This window comes from Pyrgilauda ruficollis, unplaced genomic scaffold, assembly GCF_017590135.1.
Source record: "Pyrgilauda ruficollis isolate IOZ18807 unplaced genomic scaffold, ASM1759013v1 scaffold31, whole genome shotgun sequence".
Taxonomy (NCBI): Eukaryota; Metazoa; Chordata; class Aves; order Passeriformes; family Passeridae; genus Pyrgilauda; species Pyrgilauda ruficollis.
In genome coordinates, this window is record NW_024524489.1 from 7,024,525 (window position 1) to 7,046,704 (window position 22,180).

Sequence of the window (22,180 nt, forward strand, 5' to 3'; positions counted from 1 at the left end):
GTTATTTTGTTAGGACATGGGGTGGCAACGACATGGAAGCACCTCATTATATGAAATAGTCTAGAAAGCCTTTTGATCAGTATTTTGCTTCAGATCTCTGTTTGATATATAGCTCATTACTTGGGTGTACATACAGCTATACCTATGAAAGCATTTGGCACGTCCTGTGGATTGTGCTTGGCAGTGACTCTTTAAAGCAATGTATAGGTGCACAGCCAGGTCTTCCTGTCCCCTAAGCAGATAGGGAAATGAAGCCAGAGGAATCACACAACCTGCCCAAAACCACAGCAAAAGAGCTGAGATAAAAACATAGATGTGTTTGATGCTAAAATATACAGAGAATCACAAACAGGCTTGGGTTGGAAGGGACCTTAAGGTTCATCTCATTACAGCCCCCCTGCCACAGCCAGGAACAGCTTTCACTAGACCAGGTTGCTCAGAGCCCCACCCGGCCTGGCCTTAAACACTTCCAGGGATGGGGCAGCCACAGCTTCTCTGGGCAACCTGAACCACCCTCATTGTAAGGAATTTCTTCCTAACAGCTAATCTTAATCTCTTCTCTTAGGATAAGGGGGAATAGTTTTAAACTATCTCTGTATGTCCATGTAAGAAATCACTCTCTGTCTTTTTTATATAGATACAGCTGTAAATTCCTACTGCAGCAGCAGCTGCGTGCAGAGATGTGCATGTAAACATGCAGTGTCTTCCCACACACTGCAGAAGAGAGCAGGGCCCTTTATGGCAAGTTTAAGGGACCTTCAGCAGCTTTCCATCATTCCTATGCATGTCCCTGAGCACCCACCTGCCCAGCCTTCCATGGAGCTCTCACAGACCATCAGTGGTCTATGAGTGAACCCACCCAAGGTGCAGCAACTCACCAATAAATTGAAAACTCACAAGATGTAAAGTGCTTTCAAAGCCACCAACTAACAAAACCCCAAAGATCAAAAACCAGGAAGAAATATCTTTGCCACTTTTTTTGCACTAAGATCAGTGCTGCTATTAGACCAACTGTGCTTTCATACCCATATCTCATTAATTGAAAACACCAGTGGAGAGGTTTTCAGTTCATGAGATATGGCTGTGTCCTTCTAAAACTCTGATGTTAGGGTCAATTCTACTGCAAAAAATGTGTCCAAGGCCAGTCTGAGTGGGGCTTGGAGGAATCAGATCTGGTGGAAAATGTTCTTGCCCATGATGGGGGAATTGGAACTGGATTATCTTTGAGGTCACTTCCAACCCCAACCATTCTGTGATTCTAAAAAAATAGCCTAAGTCCTGTAAACCCTGCAGAAGTTTACTAATTCTTATCAGGTGCTGCTAACAAAGCCACCTGGAAGCTATTCCCATCAAAATTAAATAAAGCAAGGAAAGCATCGCCCAAGGTAAAAAAACAACCAAAACAATCAAATGTACTCACAGCCTTGAGCTGTGAAGGTGCCTAAGTGAACAGCTCATGCATTTTAACTCCCTTCTTCCTGTGCTGCAGTGCTCTTGATTTTGGGATTCTTTGATCCACCTATTCTTAGCTGCAAAGTGAGCAGAATTTAATCTGGCTCTGACAGGGCATGGTTGATTTTAATACCAGCCTTCAAAAAAGAGCTGTCAATCAGGGATGAGCTTCAACCTGGAGCTCCTTTACAGTTCTGCTGCAGTTGAGTGGTGCCTGGTCAGCAGTGGAGGAGCTGAGCATCTGCAAAAGGCACTGGGGGTCTCATCTGGGCACTGTCGGGAGAGTCCACAGGAGCTATTCCTCAGCCTCTCTAAAGGCATGGTGTGACACTCTAATGAAGCTGGCATTTCCAGGCCACATGAGAGATTTCCTTGTTGAATAAGGAGTGGATTTCCTAACTGCATGTCCCAAAAATCCTGCTGAGCTTTTGTGGGCCAGCAGGAAAAGTAGGTTGATAGTGGCTTGGATTAAACCTTTCCTTATTGTAGCTGGAATGGGCATAGTGAGGACAAGGGATGCTTTCCCTATGTAATCTCAAGATATTATAGCTGGGAATATTAGATAAAATAGCCAGTGACTGGCAGAATGATAGAATAGGGGTTAATTTCAGATTTACTATCTGCCAACACATGCCATGCAATCAGATAAACACAGGATTTCAGCTGTCATCACAATATCTTATGCATACTTAAAAATAGAGCAGTTTTTCTCACATCAAGAAGAAATGGAACAGGTTTATATATAGGATGTGTACAATCAGGAGGCTAGAAATTTTGAAATAGTCTGCCAATTCTAGAGAGATTCCCTATTTTTAAATTAAGGAATTATATTAGAAGTAGTAGAAATTCTCAGGGAGAAGTTTTATTATTGATAGCTGCACTGAATAAATAAAAGTAAAGGAAACATCTTGAGAAGTTGGACTATATAGAACGAGGCAAATTTCTGTAGGATTTTCAGCAGAGAATATGGAATTATGCAGAGACTCAGAAACTTCTCTGTATGGGAATATCCTTCCTCCTCTGCTTTATACATTTCTGTCCTTGCTCTTTTGTCTGTTCTGGTTCATTGGGCCTATCACTTTTAATGCTTGAAAGTCTGCAAGGCAGAGAGGGAAGATGACAATCTAGCAACACCCCAGAAATATCCTGATCTAATTTTCACAAGAAATGTAATTTAAGCACTTGCTGATTAAAGCCTCCCTCCTGAAAACAACCAGCTTAGGCAGAACCATGGAATTATAGAATAGTTTGGGTTGGTAGGAACCTTAGAGATCATGTCAAATCTCATGTAGGTAAAGTGTAACACTTCTTGGCAAAGATGCCAAATTATGAAATTGTGGGTATGGAGATGAGTATGGCTTTTTGGCTTGAGCCCACAACTAGTATTTGAGTTTTTTGTTATATCCCTTTATAAGAGTAGCTGATGCCATGGTCCAGAATTTTTTAAGATCCAGCCTGGTTTGTTTACGAGGGATGCACAGAACAGCTTGGCTCTGTAAGCATCATATGAGCAGACAGCAGCAGGCTGAAAATTTTTTTTTTGCTGAAAAATCTGCCGATAGCCTTCCCTGCTCTGCTGCCTTCTCTCCTGCTCACAAGCCACCTTCTTCCTTAACACCAACACGGCTTGTACCTTCAGTCTCATAGAGTGTCATGGAATCAGTAAGGTTGGACATCTCCAAGGTCTTCATGTTCAACCTTTGAGTGAATTTCACTTTTCCCACTAACCCATGTTGTGAAGTGCCACCTATCCTCATTTTTTTATCATTTCTAGGGATGGGAACTCCATCACATCCCTGGGGAACCTGTTCTAGTGCTTAACCACTCTTTCAATGAAGAAATTTTTCCAAATATCGCACCTGAACCTCCCCTGGTGCAACTTGATGCCATTTCCCCTTGGACTATTGCTAGTTGTGATGTTACATAGCTGATCTGATCATTCAGATGACATCATCCCAGCTAAGGTTTTGTCATCACCTTTTGTTCCAAGATGTCCTTGTTAGTAGCTGCTGGTATTTTCCAGCATAACCAGTGCTTGCCTGCTCTCATCCCCTCCTGGATTCTACCAGGCTGTGCTGCAGGGAGCTCAAAAATGATGTCCTGAGCTGTTCAGCATAATGGTGTCTTTGAAGCCAAGGCTTGGACTCTACTTCTAAGATCAGCTGCAACAAAAGGACAGCATTTTCTACTGAAGATAAGGGAAAGAATTTACATCTTGAGAGCATTCCTCTCACCGTTTCCCTGCAGGGGGGAGGCTTATGATTTTTCTAGCACATGCAAAGGCACTCTTGAGGAGTTCTGCTGTGACAGATTGTCCTATTGCCCGTGGAGACACCATGACAGCATGAGATGCCAAGTTTCCTATTGCTTGGGCTTCATCCTGTTGTGGTTAAACTCTTATGCACTTCAGAGAAAGAAATTATTACTGGGTTGTGGGTCCCTCAGCTCAGCTGTAAGAGGGTCTTTTTGTTTTCCACAGCACCCCTCCAAGATGGGTTTTGGCTACAGAGGCATTTTGTGCTGGGAAATGCAAATAAATAACACAAAGGTATTGCAAGGCTGAAGTCCAGTGTGGGTGTTTTTTAGCCTTAAAGGCTTTCACTTTCTTGGTTTTGTTTTATTTAGATTTTTAATTATTTTTGGTCTATTTCAGAAAAGCTTTTCACATACAGTGATCTCCCAAAAGAATTTATTTGAACTCATTGGTGGGTGGTGCATACATTACAGGCTGTGGTTTCATTGATATGCTCAGCCTCGCTAAGTAGATGGCATATTAAATGTTTTATTTACCCTGTGTGCTACCTGTCATCTAATCAGCTTTTGTGTTTCTGCTGCATTCTATTTGTATTACAGTGAGAATAAGTGGTTTCATTTAAATTAAAACCACATGAAACCTTTTAAAGCCATTTTAAAATACTAAATGGGTTTGCAAATAGGTTTGTCGGACAAGGATTGGAAAAAGAGCTCTTTGCTTACCCATTTACTCTTCTGTAGGCTTATTAGAAGTCCCCACATGACTTTTTCATCAAACATTGCATCCCAGTTCTCATCTGGAATGCCAAAGTCATTTATACTGTGCTTGAGAGCAGTTTGCATAAACAAGAGGCAGTTAACAAAGAATACAGTTGTGAGCTGTGATTGCAAAGGTTATATTGTAAATTACAACACAGATGTACAATAAAGTCAAGACATGCAGCCCTGTTTTCTTGTTTGCCTGAAGCATAAAAGCACGTTGGCTTAAAAGTTTCTTTGCCTTTATTGACTGTTGTTGCCAGTATGGATGATTATGATGCTTTCACTGTGAATAATTTTGTTTCTTACAGGTGGATCGTATCATCTTCTGTGTCTTTTTGGAGGTTGACTACAAAATTTTCAAGAAGAAAATGGGCGACTTTTTCCCTCTAGGTAGGTACAGTAATCAAGCACCATTTGACTTTAAAAAAGCATGCAGAAAAAAATGCAACAGTTGGCATATTTTCTTCTTTCCAAAGCCAAATACTGAAATGTGAACTTTCTTTAAAGATCAGCTGCACATAGAGGCTCTGATCCTGGACAAATGCAGACATTTAAAATGTGTGAACTATTTAAGCTACGTCTAATACTGCTTTTGTATGCTCAGCACAGCCAATCTCTTCATTCCATGCTGTATGTGTATCTTTTCCCAAAACTTGGTGCATGGTTCTGCCTCTCTTGACTCTTGAGAAGGAAATTATTTGCACTAATGTATATAGCTATAGTATATAGTGTGTATTGCTTTTCCATACACTTTGTGCACACTTTGGTCTTTCATTAACAATGCTGGTAAGGTTTCTCTGGGTCTGAAAAGATACCACAGGGGTTAGAGCCCAACTGTGTCTGAATGAGGGCTTTAAACTTGAGCTGTCCCAGTGTAAGAATGAATGGGAGAAAGATGGCTCTCACTGGAGCACTTGGGAAATGTTAGCCATTCATCTTGGATTTCACACAGGAGGTTGCTTTCTAGATTTAAGGAAACCTGGTGGATAGTAAATTTGCTAATCCCCCTCCTCCTATAAACCTGTGATTTATTTTTATCGCACTTCATTAGAAAACTGCTCTCCATAATTTTATCAACCCTAAAACTCCTCCCATTTTATATTGCTTTGTGCTTACATCAGTTCAACTGCGTGTGAAAAGATCCAGATTTTAGTGTTTTGTTTTATCTCCCAGTAGTCCCCATGCTGTCTGTCTAGTGGAAATGGCCCTGGAGTAATAGGGAGCAGAGCTTTGGTGTGTTCAGAGTTCCATTAATTTCACAGGACTGTTTTGTCACTGTAGCCTTAGTGTTTTTTTTCCTTTTGCTTTGTCTGGTAGCATGGAAATTGTGATATTTTTGTCTCATCTCACTAGAACAAAGCTTTTTTGTAGATGACTTTGTAATTGCCAGTTTGCAGTGATTGGCAGCTGAAACTTTAAGACCTATTGAATTATTCAGGTAGCATCAAATGATGTCTAACCACTTAATAATATTCTTGTCTGGAGCACACTGAACATGCATTTCAAGAAGCTGCCTTCATATCTAATCCATCCATTGAGTGATTTCATTTTTTTGTCAGTGTACCCAACCCAAAGGATAAAGTGGCAGTACCCTGCCTACTGTTGCTGGCTGGGTTACTGCCCTTCAGATTATGTGAGAGAAGAATATAGCCTCAATTTGTCAACAAGTCAAGATCATTAATGCTCACTTTCATCTCTAAGGCCTTGGAAATCATGGTGTAAAGCCTGGCATTATTTCTATAAATGTAAAACCCACCTGGGTTTGAAAGTTTGAGAGACAAGAAGATGCTTCAGAGCTGTGTCATGACAAGCCCAAAGGCAGAAAGACAGCAAAGTAGAAGATATATTTCATTTGGATTTTTTTAAAACTTGACATTATTGAACTCCTGTCTACAAAGAACCTGTGCAGCTGGGTCTTTTGTTATAGAAAAACATATAATTTCGTTACACCACATTCTGTAGATGATCTGCCATACCATAGTTTCAAAAGTACATTTATTCTCATGTATGTAAAGGTTTTATTTTTTTTTTCAAATGAAAAATTGGATTCTGGTATGTAGACAGGTGATCATGGTAGGGACCCTCTAAATCCAGTGTTCTGCATATGTGGCTGTAAAAAAGGTTCATCCAAAATTTTCAGCTGTCCAGAGAAAGTTTAGTTCTCAGTATCTGAAATTTAGATATATTACTGTAGGATTAGATTAATAAAATACCTTAGGACCCATCTTCATAGACGCCTGGTTGCAATTTTTTCATAACTAATGATTCTGCTTTTGACATGCCTTAATGTTACTGGGTATCTGCTGTCTGATTAGCCAGGGCCTTAAAAGGAACCTTTGTAGCTCTAGAACTTTATTCCTGATGCAGTGAAGGATTTCCTGTGGGTGGATCAGTAGCCAGAGGTTCAGGAAGTTTTTATTTTAGTGTTTTATTTTTAGTGTCTTTAGATCTTCAACTTGTGAGGAGACAGGGAGAGGCAGGACTTTCTTCCCAAATCACTCTCCTGTAGTGTCACTGGGGAAATGGTCAGTGTCTGGGTCTCTTTTGTGGAGTGCCCTAACCATTCATGTACAGTCTCAGGCTTTCTTTGCCATCTTGAAATGACACTTTTCCACAGGGTACCACCATTTCAGCAGATGTCAGCTGAGGTCAGCCCCATGCTAAACTTCCTCCTGGTGAGAACATCAGCTGAGGTTCTGGATGGAGATCACCAGATTGGCATTTGTTCCTTTTTTCAGGTGTCTTGGGAATTTCCATCTACATTTAACATAGCAGACCTGGACAAGTTATCAGCAGACTCTTGTCACTGTAGAGATATCCCATCTCTCTGCAGGACTGGTTTCCTGCATAGTAGACTTAGCTAACATGGTTCTGTGTCAAGGAGTTAGCAACTGCCTCTACCTTTGGCAATAAATTCCTGATATTTCTGCTGTGGAAGAAATTAATGAAACTGGTGGTTTTGTTTTGGTTTAAAGGAAATTTAAATTGATAGGACACTATCTAAACACTCACAGGAGAGAATAATACTGAGGTATTGCTTTAAGCTTAGAGAAAAAGCATCCAGGCATTTTAAAAGTGCATCTTGCATTCAGAAATATTGTGAAATATATCTACTTTAATAGATGTGGACAAAAATGCTTAGAAAGAAGAATATATTCATAGAGTTATATACATAAATAGTTATTACTTTAAACCCACTGCATTAATAAATCCAAAAAGACATGCAAGTGCTTGAGCTAGGTAATGAAAGTGGTAATGAAATGAAGCTAGAATTACACCTCAGTGCATTAGAGTAAGTGGAGTATAGATATAGGGAAATTGTTCCATTAGTTGAACATATCATTAGGCCTTTTTTGCAAGTGGAATGCTGAAGAAATTAGTCAAGTAATAATATTGATATGAAGACAACTGCCAAGAGTCTTGTCATTTTCAAACTTTAAATATATAGGGGGAAGAGACAGACTTCTAAGTAATGTCGTGTCTTAGCAGTGCAGGAAAGTTGTGCAGTAACTGAGCAGTTGTAACAGTCTCACCATTTCTGATTCAAGCTCAGTGATTGCACAACCCAATCCAGAGCCAGCATGCTCCAAGAGGGAGCAGAGCACCACTTATCTTTGATTCAGACATAGGTTCTCATGTCAAAGTTGTCCAGAAAAGTCCTGGTTTGCTTAAGAAAGGGTCTTAGTCAAGGCAGAATTTTCTATTGATCCTCTGGAGTTTTGCTGAGAAGATTTTGTATACTGTAGTAAGAAAAGAGGAGTAAAAAGAACAACTTCATTTGCTTAAAATGGATCACTGTTTTAATATATTAAACACTGCCACAGTGATATGTTTTATTCTTTTTATGAATTGGGCCCTATCTCTTTGTGCAATGGCATAGGCCAGCTATTCTCCCTTCACCTGTGTTGGAACATTCTTTCTACTTAAACTGAGAGAATGTCTTTCAGGCAAATAAAATATCTTTGCCTGCAGTTCTGGCTCATATGTGTAGTTCTTCCATTGCTGGATTCATTGCTATTAGTAGTATGAGTGAGTTTTCTGGGAAAGCAACTGTTACTTAGATAATTTTTTCTTTTGGAATTCATTGTTTCTTCTAATAGAACTCTACGGAGTCCAGACATCAGGCATTACTTTTCTTGCTAACTAAACACATCTATAAGACTTACCAGAAAATTCAATCCCCCTTGAAAAGCTAGATTTGCCAACATTTACCTTGGAGTGATACATACTTCTAGGATTCTATAGATAGGAGGAAAATTAAGAGCATTTGTAAACAGTTGCCAGCTGGAGCAAAGATACCTTTTCTCTTTTCTTCCTGTATTCTGTGTACACAAAGCTACTTAATATGTCAGACAGATAATCTTGTAAGGACCTTTGGCAAATGCTTATTTTTCATGGTGACTGTCATATATTATAAACGGTTTATCTTCAATTGTAATGCTTAAAGTATTTCTAAATCTACCACCTGTTACCAGTGGATTGGAGAGGAGAAACATTTTTTTTCTGAAAATATTTTTTTTTATAGAACTAGTGCTATAAAAGGGATGTCCTGTGAAGCTGCAGCATCCAAGGTTATATTACTTCTTGCTGCTTTAAACAGAGTAAAAAAATTACTTCACTAAAACATGGCAAAAATTTTTGGAGAAAGGGCATTTGCGCTTTCATTAAGCCAGTTTGCAGATGGAAGGTGCATGCTTTTAGACTCGTGTCCTTTTAAAGCTAATGAAAGGATGCTGAGCCCAGGAGTTTGTTGTTGTTGTTGGAGGGTTTTTTGTTTGTTTTTTTTTTTTTTCTTTTTTGAACCATTATCAGTGTTAGGAAAGAGAGAGAGAGATTGCTTCATCTTGAGAAAACTTTTTCTTCCCTCTGTTACGGGCTATGATATTTAATGCATTTTTTGCTTTCATCCTGGTTGATGAAAACGCTGTTTCCCCTACCCAAACCATATGGATGAGAGCTACTGCCTTATAATAATTCTCCTATTACTTCAGGAGGGTGCACAGCATCCCGCTTGTGCATAAAATGTGCAAATATATTACAATTGCAGAGGAAATTCATTGTTAAGAGATCTCCTAGGCTTGGAATCAAATTGGAAACTGTCTAAATGGCTGAATGAAGGCCTTTGTATTAAAAAGGCCAATCTCTGCACTAATACGTGAGCCAACTCCTAAGCAGGGGCTGTAATTTCTGTACTGGTATTGAGAGGCATCGTTCTCTCTGCTTACTGTGGCAGACTGCACTGGGGCTGGAGCAGTCCTCTGCATGAGCAAAGGAGTCATAAGTTAGCCCCTAGCAAGTAATCCAGTATCAAATGGATAATTCATCTGATAAATTTAGCCTCTCTATTTGCATTTGCAACGTTCGTGAGCCAATTCTTTTCCATAATTCATCACCTGAATGTATTCCACAAAATATTTTTCATGGGACTTATTTTACTCTGTGGAGAGGTGCCAAGCAGTTAACTGGAAGTGCCCAATATCCTTTATGGGAGGTTTCACCTGGGCACTGATTTGCCTCATAAGTCACAAGGCTTTGGTTTTCTGACTGGTTCAGGCTGGAGTACAAAGGGGCCCCACAGAAATGTCACTTAGGGAGTAAGATTTGGGGGAGTTTGATATCTCTTTGCCTTTCTTCTCCTGATCAATAAGGGCCATCCTGACGGTTTTGGTTGCAGCTGCTTTTCCTTTCTCCATGCAAGTTTTCCAAGTTGTTGTCTTCACAGCTGATGAACACCTGTGATCTCACAGGGTGAAACTGGAAGCAGTCAGACCTTTGTGTGTTGCAAGTAGTGGTCACCTAAAAACATGGTTTGAGAGAGGCTTGTCATACCGTCTGCACTATGGTCTGGAAAACCATTTACCTCCTCATTCCTGCTGGCAGCGTGTCACAGCTTGGAGCAGGGCATGGATCAGCAATGGAACCATAACTTATTTAAGTGCTGTTGTCAGGAGCTTTTGCTTTGCTAAATGGAGCCTCATCTTTGCTTCTTTGCATCTTGAAGGGATTTTTCTTGTCTCCTTCTGTGAGACTGACAACAGAGCCTACAATCCATCCAGAAGTCTGGGAAAATGGTTGTTTCTATGTATTTCTCCACTCACTCCAAATCCATGAGCTTTCCAGTTCCTGGGAGACACCTGGATAGGAGCTGCATTGACACAGCAAAGTTGGCATGTGGATGAGGATGCCCTTGAAGGCACAAGGGTCATTTAGATGCAAGGATCAGGATGCTGTGCATGACAGCGGCGTGGGGGAGCACAGGAAGATGATGAGCTCCCCCACGAAAGAAAGGTGGATATGGAGTAGATATTTACCATCTCTTGTAACACAAGGAGTGCAAGGTGTTCCAGGAAATTATGAATCTGGGTGAAAACAAGCAAAAGGAAGTAGTTTTTCACCCAACATACAGTTAGGATCTAAGAGTACTGGATACAAGGTGCTGCAGAGCCTGTAGGTCTTAAAGTTTAAATACAGTTTAAAGAAAGATTAGCTCAACCAGCAGAAGACTGGTACAACAACAGCTATTAATCTTCATGGCCTATGTGTAACCTTAGGCTCAGGGAGTGACTGAGATAGAGAAGTGTGTTGCTGTTCTCTTCTGTACTCAGCCTGGATGCAGCATGGATGTCTACACCAGAAAATGAGCAAGCAGCTTTTTCTGTATAACACATTATGTGAATACATCTTTGATCAGGGATCTTTCTTGCTACTCTGTTGGGTATTGTGGCATCTCATTAGAGCATTCCAAATGCATTTTATGTCATCATCAAAAATATCCTGTCCTCTCTGGCCCACAGGCTCCCAATGACTTCATGTGCTCAACTGCTTCTTATTTCCAAGGAAGCAGTTAAATTTGGGGTTGTCTCATTTGTTTACCTCTGCAATAGGTTACTGATGAGGTGTTGTTAGAAGCTTGTATTTGCAAATGTATGACCATATGCAAAACATGCCATTTAGTGTGACTACTAGATTAACATCCAATTTAGCACTTGTGTGAACAAAACTTTGTTATTTTCAGTATTTTAGGCCAGAGAGGAAATACTGAATATGTTGGGTTTTTTGTTGTTTTTTTTTTTGTTTTGTTTTGTTTTTTTTTTTCAACCTGTTACCTGTTTCCCCAGGGAGTGTCTTGTTCCTCTTATGTAAGGTAGAAGCATCTGGAAAATAGAAGTCCAAATCTGATCCTGGTGTGAGTACCATTTCCTTCACTGGACTGAGGTTGTCCAGTTCCCTCACTGTGGGAATAGCAGTTACTGCATATTCTTTGTATGCAGCTGAGGTTCATATGGTTTGCATGGTATGAGTTTTACAGCAGATCAGGTGATGCAGTTCATAAAAGAGGTCATCGATGTGATGACAAAAAAGCCACAGTGCCTAACTTTTTAGGAGATTGGTAGTAAGAATTTCTATTTGATATGGCTTCAAAAACTACAAACACATTCTACATTCTGTGAGGCTCCAGTGTTGTGAGACTGGTGTAACTAAGCAGCACAGGAAGGAAACCAGTGCTACTGCTTGCAGTATGGCCAGGATGTACAGAGTGTATCAGTGGAAGTTTCTAGACAAAAAAATTTAATGAAACTTGCTCAGTATCGGGTGGAGGTTTATGTAGTATGCTCTGTATGCAGGATTGCATGATGAAAGTATAGAACTAGGACCAGAAGAAGTCCTATTTTTACTTCCACAAAGAAGAATGCTTTTTTTTTTTTTTTTGGTTAAAGATCTATTTGTTTTATCTTTTTCTTTTTTTTTTTTTTCCCTTCATCTTAGGAGCACTGAGGATGAGGAAAGGTTTTATAGAAAATATAACTTTTTACTAGGAGAGGAGAAAAGAGTCAGGCTTGCTTTAGTTGATCTCATCTGCCAGAGATTTCCAAACCTGCTTTTCCTCAAAGAAAATACTGTCCTTTTTTGTGCCAGTTTCTGTCACATTTCCCCAGTGGAGAGCTGAGTTGGAGGAATCAAAACAATCAAAATAACTTGAGGTTATTGCAAGCCTCATATGTATGTTTGGGCCTCAAGAAATTTTCCTGTGTGGCTCACTGTGCTACAACAACTCTTATGCTGAGGTGGACATAAAGCCTGCACACTGTTGTGAAGCTCCTTTTGGGTATCAGCAGTGGTTGCAAGCCACCAAAAGAAGTGATTTTTCAGTTACTAGGTATTGTAAATAGATTAAACTAAATACGATTATAAATCTCCCTAAGGCTGTGAAGGTGAGTCATGGAGTCAGGTGGTTGAAGTTTTGGGATAAAATTTTTGAAAGAAAGGTGTGGGAGAGAGAAATATGGAGAGTGAGAACCTGCTTGGTCTTTTCAGCTGCTGGAAACCTGATGTTATCATGGTTTAGAGGGTTTGCCTCAGGTGGGTACCCTTGCCCACACTGCTGGCTGCTCTGAGACTGGACACAAAATGTTTTTCAAGACTGATGTGAAATGGGATCCATTTTCCTCCAAGGTGTGAGTCTGCTGTGCTGCTCGTCCTCTGTAATCCCAATGGAAGTAGTGCAGGCAGATCATGGAATACTTGCTAGGGAAATGCTTGACAGTAGAGACACTTCAAACCAGACCCCTATTTTTGTATTTCAAATAAGCTCAAGGAGGCTAAAGAGGATGGCTGAAGCTTTCAGTGCTGACATTTTGGGGGGGAGCGGGGGGTGGTTCCTTTGGTTTGAGCTTTTATTTTCACACATCAACACTATGATCACCAACTTGTCATTTCAGCCTCCTGTACAGCTCTGCCCATCTCATTGCTGTCTTTGGCAGAGGGGAATGTTCATACAAGCTGCAGAGGGGATTTTTAGCCATTCCCACAGTGCCCTCCCAGTTCTCCCCTGGCTGTGGTCAGGACATGGAGCCACGGTTGCGAGGAGGAGCAGACTGAGACGTGTAGGTTGACTAGAAATAGGGAAACATCTGGAAATCAGGGAACTGCAGAAAATGCTCGGTAAAAATAAAAATCCTGAAGGATGCAATTAAGCATCTGAGGAAAGATTAGAGGGAGGCAGGGAGGAGCCAGCAGCATGCAATGCTGTTGGGGAGTGCCAGCAGAAGGCAGATGAAGCAGCAGCCTCCTGCAGCACAGCTTTGGTTCTCATGTAAGGGTTTCTCAATGTGCAGTGTTAGTACAGTGCTGGCTTTCTGCATGTTAACATGAAGGAGAATGCAAATGGAAGCGTGAGCAACTAGGAGGAGGTGGTTTAATGGCTTTGGGGATTAGTGGTGGTATTTAGAGCCTTTCACCTCTCTGTTCCTAACATAAATCTTAGATTGATGATTTTAGCCATCTGGTTTGTGTTTGCTTGTATGCCACGACTGAGGAGACAGGCAAACAACCTGACCAGCAAGGCAAAAGGCAAAACAAAAGGATCTGACAGAAGGCATCCCCTTCTCCTGTGTCAGTGAGAGCAGATATGGTATAATTATTCCATTTCCCAAAGCTCAGCAGATAACAAGGGAGAGGGCAATGAAAGAGCCACAGGTATCACTTTGTGTGTGACACCAACAGGGAGCCTGTGACTTAGACAAAATCTTATGCTTTGAGCACCTTGCTCCCAAATGTAAAGCTCTCTGATCTTTAGAGATACAGTTACCTCGATAGCCTGGGAGTTAGAGGGAGACTTTCAGTCATAGGTTGACTTTCAACTGTAAATTATTTTGTACTTGAGTGGAAACTTCTCCCACACGTCACCCATTTAATACCTTAATTTTATGTAGTATACCTGAATTTATAAACTGGAAAATTTTGCACACATTTTGGATTAGAAGGTTTTCTTATCTCCTAAGCCTTCTAAATACTGATCTGACTTTTCCTGGGAACGAGCTGACCCTTTCTGGCAGTCACTGTCAGTTTTCTTCTCACTCCAGACTGCAAGGTCAGTCATTCCTTTTCTAGCAAAATCATCTTGGTGGAACTTCCTAAAATCCGGGGCTTTAATGGGGGAGTGGTGTGAAAGGTCATTGTTCTGCTTCTCTGGCCAGAGGAGTAACCAAGTGTGGGTAGATGTGTATACACACTAGAGCATGTTTTGCTGGTCAATTATTTTTCAACAGCTCACAAGTGAGGGTGGGAGGTACAGAGGATCTCACCTCTGGTCTTTCCAGTGGGGAAGTCTGGACAAGAAATATTGACAATATGTATTTAAGGAAATGTTTGCTGCTGTCAAAGATTCACTCTAAGGCTCTCCTGTGGTTTTATCCAATTTTTCTTTGGGATTGACTGTCTGTGGTGCATATTTCAAACCAAAATAAACCTTTCAAAGGCTTCCTGTAGATGGGGTAAGAAATTGTATAGGAAAATTAAAAAAAAATTTAAAAAAACTAAACAAACAAAAGAAAAACAAAACTAGGTATAACAAATCTAATTTATGGTAATATTGGCACTGATTTTGCTTTATATTAGACATGTAGAGCTTCAGTAAAAAATATTTTTACTTATTCAGAACCATTAACCAAGAAACTGTCCTTAATATTCTTTTCAGGGTATAAGTGAATGCATTTTGGATATAGACTTCTAAACCACTGGTTTTTATCTCAAATAATTGGTATTGGCAGAGAGCTCTGTCAGCTAAACATGGTGTTTATCACTTCAGCCAGCCCCACCAAGGCCAGTGAAGGAGAATGTTTTATATTTAACAGGGAAATGCTTCCACCAGATGGATTAATAGTGTGAGAGTAATAATTATAGACACATGAAGTGGCTGGGGATTGCTGTGTGCCAAAGTGAAACTCAGATTCATACCTAGATGGGGGTACATTTTTCAAAGGCACCACAATGACTCAGAGATCATATCACAAAGTTATTGGGAGCCCAACTTCCATTTTCAGGAATGATGCAGAGACTTCATTGCCTTTCAGCAAGGCTTTGGTACTTTTTCCCAAAAAACCCCCCAGCCTTTAATTCAAAATTAGTTCACAAAAACAGTCTTTGCCTCTTCATAATTATACTGCATAATGACTTCCCTACTTTTTAATAACATCAGATTTCTTGTCTGTGTCCATTATCACTAGCTCAGAAACTATTCTGTTGCTTTGGGAATTTCATATTCCAAGTCACTTACAGAACTATAATTAAGAACTTCCACAGAAGACCAGGTGATATATGTATGTTAAGATTCTGCTGATTTAGTCTCATATCTTAGATTAATTTGAAACCTTATCATGCTGGTTTCATTATAAATGCTTCCATGGAAAGAACATGTTATTGGAAACTGAATAATTAATAATCTCTATGTTGCCAAATGTTTTCTGAGCAGTTTGTTGAAGAATAGCAGAACTCCAGTTGAAAATCCTAGCTCTGTTGAAGCCAATGACGGAATTCCCATGGGCTTTAACAATATTTTTCATTTTCTTATCTTAAAAATTACTTGTCAAAGCTCCTTAAGCTTGTATGTTGGGGTTTAGGATTTTTTTCCTTTTGTTTTCTTTCTCTTAGGAAATTTTCTCCCATTTGTTGCTAAGAAACAATAACGACTGGTACTTAAGAGAGAAAAAGGATGTAGCCACAGAGGAGGGGTGCAGCTGGCTGCTGCTCCCTTACCTGAGGGTTTTTCTCTTGGGAAGGCCAGAGTTATCAAGAGATTTTGGGCTGGGGGAAGGGGTGGGGCACAGCCTCTAGCTCACTCTCAGCTCTCACTCTCGAGGGAGAGAGAGGCTGCAGTCTCTATGGAGAGAATTCACCACCACTGCGGGGTTTCGGCTCCTGCTGATGCCTCTGGTTTTAGCTTTTATATTTTTCAGATTCTATTCTGGTTTAGTGTGTAATTCTAACCAGTATCAAAACTTTCCTCCCCGTCTAGCTCCAGATTTCGCTGTAAAATGTTAAACAGGGGGAGGCAAACTAAGATACGGGCAATTTGAAACATGGAATATTTCATTTTAGATGTTTGCTGGTATTCCCAGTAACCTTTTCCTTTCAATTTTTTTTTTTTTGGACAGGTGATGCTAATGAAGAAGGGCCTCAGCTGAGTGAAGAGAGAGGTGAGTAAAGAATATTTTATGCTAAAATATATCACTTATCTGAAGCATAAGCCAAACTGAAAAGATTCTAGAAATTAATTGCCTTAGTCAAGATTAGCTAATAATTATTGCCAATGTTACCACAGCCATCTCTGTTTTTTACACAAAATTAGGGTGAAGAATCCCTGATGATAAATAGTGCATGGTAAGACCGGCTGAGACTACTTTTTTAATGTCATCACCTTATGAGCCTCTGGGTGATATTTCATTCCTTTTTATCAATAGCTAGTCTGAACATGAAGGGGAAATAATAACAATTCTTCAGTCTCTTTGTCTGTAAAAAAGGGTGACTGGAGCGATTCTTGAGTCATTTGCCATTCTGAATAGTGGTAGTGATATATTTGCAATGGAAACAGTATCAAAACTCTTCCACAAACTCTTAAATGCACTGAGCTTGGTCAGACAATGATTCAGAGGATTTTTTCCTGGTCCTCATAGTTTACTGTTTAAAACGAGTGTCACTGTTTAGGGTTTGTGAGTGACATGAAATGGAAGTGATGAATAGATATAAGGGGAAGAAACACCAGAGGAACAAGGAAAGGAGAGGACAAAGGGTTAGATAACTCCTGTGAGGACAGAAGCCTTCATTCAGGAGATTTCTGCTAGTTTTTTCAAGGAAGTTTCTTCCACTTGATCTTGACCAGTTTTTTTGTAACAGACTTCCACCACAGCACCTTCTGATACTTCCCCTCCCTCATCTGGAGGTCCTCAGTGAACATCTCCTGTTCCATATGGATTTCTCCTTTCACTTGCAGAGTAGCTCCCTGTACTCCTCTGCCTCTCCTTCCAAACTTCCTTCAAGGTCTCTGTGACCCTGATCTCATCACGGTCCAGTGACTGTGCAGGAACATCCAGCTCTCTTTATGAAAACTTGAGGAGTTCAGGTCAGACTTTAAACTTAAGGTCAGAAAGGAGTGCTGCGTGGGGAGAGGCAGGGATGTACCAGCCAGAAAACAGAGGTGAAAGCTTTTGAAGCGGTATTTTGACTACTTAAATTGGCAAGATTGTCCTAAAGACAAATGGATTGTGACAATTTATGCCACCACTTAATTACCTGAGAAATTAGAAATACTTGAAGAATGGTGCGTATACATAGGTGTGAAAACAGATATACACAGATATGTGTTATACTGATGGATTAACACCTTCTTTTATGGCTGTTCTGGCCTGTTGATTTTATTGCATATAATTGTAATTACATTTTGGTGTCAAGATTACTGGATAGGATCTTTTAGTAATTTTAATATAGTTAGTGTGATTGATATAGTTGTAAGAACATACATAAAAGTTAAAAAAAAATTTTAAAAAGCCCATCATTATATAACAAACATTTGCCAAAGATAATGCTACAGTCAAATCTGCAGTATTCATCTAACATTTCTAATTTAGTTTTTTATATTTATCTTGGCATGTGTATTTTAGAAGCCAAATTATTTTGCATTTTTTTGTCTTGTTTTTATGGAGATTATGCAAATTAAATTGGTGTGGTTTTTTTTAAGGCATTTTAAATTGGAATTAAAAGGAAGTGCAATTCTACTTAATAGCCAATCTCTTATTTTTTGTCTTGTATCCTTCTCAGCTTCATTACTTTACGTAAAGCTACATAGATACTCTAGGAAATTATCACTGAATTATGTAATTTGAGGAAGATATTTCCCTACCTGTCTCTTTCTTTTATGCATATGAGATAGATCAGATCAGAGCTGCCCTTGATGGTCTAGGATGCTGTGAGCTTCAAGAGCATGTCCTTGGTTATTTCTTTATCAGTTGGAGATATTTTGGGAATCAGTGCATTGGTTGTAAGCAATTAATACCTACAGGGATAAAAATAAGTATCTTTTGTATATCCACCCCAGTAGTGGAGCAGATATACAAAAGCTATTCCCTTTTGATCTGTTTTTGTATGGAGTTTTTCATGACTGTAGCATATGCTTACTGGAACTATAAATACAAACAAAATAATAATAAAAATACAAAATGTATTTTTTGCATTGAGGGGAGTTTTAATTTTTATACTCAAATTTTTATAAGTTTGGAGGATATCTGCTCTTTACTCTTCCAAGGGGAAAATGGAGAAGTAACTTCTAGTCACCACTACAAGATATTAATCATTCATTAGTCATTAATCATTGTATAATCATTCTTCATTCCACTTGACTTCATGGGTCATGACTGCAGCAGATGGAGTCAACAGTTGGTACCAATATTGACAACCCTTTTTCCTTGAGCTGTCCATATCCATTTGGGGTGTTTCCTCCAATTCTTTTGCTCAAAGTGAAAAAGAGAGGTTGGATTCCTAGAGAGCACATGTTGCAGACTAGACATGTATAGGAACTTTGGCAGAGATTGAAATCTAAATTTTAGCTAAATTCCTGTGCCTCAGCTTCCTTTTGGCTGGATGTTTCTGAGTGTCAATATCAAATCAAGAAAAAAACACAGAGAAATACAAGGACACAAATGCAGGCTCATTGTGTCTGTACAAATTGCGCTTCGAAGAATGTGGTAGGATGGTGAGATGGAGGTTACGGAATGTCATAGTTTAAATCTGGTGGCAAAAATTAGAGAAAAAAAAAAAACCAACCTGATCCTGGTTTGGTGTCTGCTGAAGGCAGTGGGAATATGTCCATTGGCTTCAATGCATACCAGTTTAGGCCTTAGGAATAGATGAAAATTAACTGGAAGTAAGAAATAACAGATTACCAAACGGGTGTATTACTGAGTGATGGATACATTATGAAAATTGTCTATCTTGTGTTTCTACCACTTTGAAGTGTAGAAATCTCATTACAGGCAGGAAGGCCTCTTTTTCTTTGATTAATCTTCAAAATAAATAGGAGAATGTCCTAATTACATCTGTGTCCTGGTTTACAAAACAAGAGGCGGGAGCCTCCCATGGCATGGAAAATATGACCCGCTCCACTCCAAATTATTATAACTTTGAAATTAAAGGGCTTTCAGGCAAAGATATGGGAAAAGGAACAGCAGTTCTGTACTAATGTATATGTATGTACAAACAAACAACACCAGTGGCAGCAGCAGCCCCAGGCAGCAGCACAAACGCAGCCCGGCCTCTCTCGGCCGCGGCGCTTTCCCCGCGGCTGCAGTTCCGCTCATGACCAGCAGGGGCGCTGCTGGCTCCCGGCCGGGCAGGGCGGGTGCGCTGATTCCCCCGCGCCTGCAGAGGGCGCTGCGGCGCGAGCTCGGCCGTGTCCCCCTCACCGTGAGGGTGAGGCCAGCGGGGGAGAGAGAGAGACAGTGGGCTTTCCTTTGTTTCCTTTGGAAACTCATGGGAAGCAGTCCCAGTGCCACTCAGGAAACTGAATGGACTGCAGCAGGAAACCTCAGAAGCAGGAAACTGGAATGGCAGAGGCCAGGGGAGGCAAACAAAATGTAGCAGAAACTCCAGGGCCCTGTCCAAAGCCGTGGGGTGTCCAGGGGTCGGGTTCCAGTGTAGCAAGCAGGCCTGAAGCAGCAGCAGAGAGCATCTGGGCTGGATGGGGAATCACTCCCATGGATGGCTCACTGGTGATGGCTGGTCCCAGGGCTGGGCTGCAGAAAGCAGCAGGGCTGGATGGGGAATCGCTCCCATGGATGGCTCACTGGTGATGGCTGGTCCCGGGGTTGGGCTGCAGAAAGCAGCAGGGCTGGATGGGGAATCGCTCCCATGGATGGCTCACTGGTGATGGCAGGTCCCGGGGTCGGGCTGCATAGAGCAGGCGTCCCCCAGCAGGGAACGGCTGCTGCCAGGTCCCAGCACTGCACACACTCGCTCTGAGCTCCCTGAGCAGCAGAGGAGCAAACCAGTAAGCTGCAGTCACAGTTCCAAAGGAAAAGAAAAAAAACCGTGGGCAAAAACCACAAGGCAGCAAGTATCTCTGCCAGAGGGGTCGTGCCACGTGGCCGTGGAGATGAAATCACCCTACAGAAGGAAGCAACTGTCCTCCCCAGCTCTTACAGGAAGTCCCAGGCTGGCTCTCACCCATTGCAATAGTCCCAGAGCCGGGGGACAAGAGGGGAAGGGAGGCAGTGGCCACACTGGACACAAAACAAAAACAGAAACAGAAATGGGTATGGGATAAAAAAACATCCCCAAGACAATCTGCCAGACAACATCCATTAGTATCTATATTCATTCTATAAAATCAACAGGCACAAATGACCATTTTGGCAAGTTTATCATATAACATCACTGCTTACATTGGACACACTAGAATAAGAAAAAAACATTTAAAAATAAAAATAATCCACTCTTTTTAAATATACACACTCAAGCCCACTCTTCTAATGGCATTTGATTCACAGACTTTTAGCCCATCAGTCTGTTATTCTGAATGCTGAGTCTTGTAGCAGTTGCGGGCTTAACAGCACCACTTAATTTGAAGTGCTTTGAGGTTATCATGGGTCATGCAGTTGGTGTTAGAAGGGTTTGAGTCAAAAGGGCAGATATTGAAATAGCAGGTCTGGGCCTGTGCAGGTCTACATCTCAGCTTTACTTTGTGAATGATTTCCTATATAACCCAAGACAAGGGTCAGATGGTGCAGTAGTTAGTCTTTCCTGAGTGTTTTTGTTTCCTTTTTTTTCTTTTTTTTGTTCTTTTTCCTAATGGCAAGAGAATTGACTTATGTCAGCACATAATGATGTTATTATTTGTTGATGTAAGTCAATTCTCTTACCACTGCCATTAAACAAAAACAAGAAAAAAAGAAAAAAAAAGGAAAAAAAAAAAGAAAAAAAATACTCAGGAAAAACTTTTAATTTTGAATCTGAATCTGTATTCTCTCTCAACCTGTTCAGCTTCAGTCTCTGCCAGGTACCAAAGCCTTTTGACCTCATCTCTTTGTCTGTTGCCACACTGCTGTCATTTCCCATCAAGTAGTTGTTCCTAATAAATGCCCTGCTGTATATCCTGTTTCTGTCCTGATTGTCCTGATGAATCACCTATTCATTATCTAGAAGCCACACCAGTTAAAACAACAAGATGACAAGATGAAGGTTCTCGTTTACACTATCAGGACTTAATAACTAATAAATCCTATTACAACCAAGATACAGAATTTTTTTGCATGTTCCCTGTATGCACACCCTTACACTTGGAGATTGATTTTTGAAGGGAGACTTTATCTTTTTTTCTTGAGATGAAAATTGCAGTCACTTGCAACAAGGCAAATTTGGGAGTTGTGAAGGGTTTTGGAAATAGGTTACTTGGAGACAGACTGAGATTTGCATGACTTGTTGACCGTCAGAATTAGCCTATAAAGAAGAAGTCTGTCTCCCAGCAGTAGAGCTCAGGAACCTTTTTGAACAAATGATCACAATTAGAAAAGATTTTAATATCAGTTCAGACACCTGTCTAGGTGTGCTCTTTTAAAAAATAAATTTACAGACAAAATTTCTGTAATATTTGCCTAACTGTTTGAAAGGACATACACATGGCTGGAGAGCAGAAGGGGTTAAGAGTTGTATTTTACCATGGTAAACACAGATCCTTTTCTGTCTCTGGAATAAGGGATATCTGCTAAAAATAGTGAAATTGTGATTGAAATCTTGTTCTCCTGGGATACTGCCTTTACATCCTTTTGTGAGCATTTTGAAGGCTTTTTATAGAGTGCAAAAAGATGGTTTCTTCTGAGATAGCAACAGTGCTGACTTCTCTGAACATACACTTCCTCCCCCTCCATCTTTGGGCTGTCAATTAAGA

General features: G+C 40.4%; 1 protein-coding gene across 4 annotated transcripts in view; it reads left to right on the forward strand.

Moving 5' to 3' along the window:
* MACROD2 (mono-ADP ribosylhydrolase 2) overlaps nucleotides 1–22,180 on the forward strand; it is an 842,730-nt gene that overhangs the window by 751,619 nt on the left and 68,931 nt on the right. For all 4 annotated transcript variants that reach the window (XM_041474169.1, XM_041474167.1, XM_041474166.1 and 1 more), the window contains exons 9-10: nucleotides 4,776–4,857; nucleotides 16,401–16,442. In XM_041474169.1, coding sequence (XP_041330103.1) covers nucleotides 4,776–4,857; nucleotides 16,401–16,442 — 124 coding nt within the window. The remainder of the gene's footprint in view (nucleotides 1–4,775; nucleotides 4,858–16,400; nucleotides 16,443–22,180) is intronic.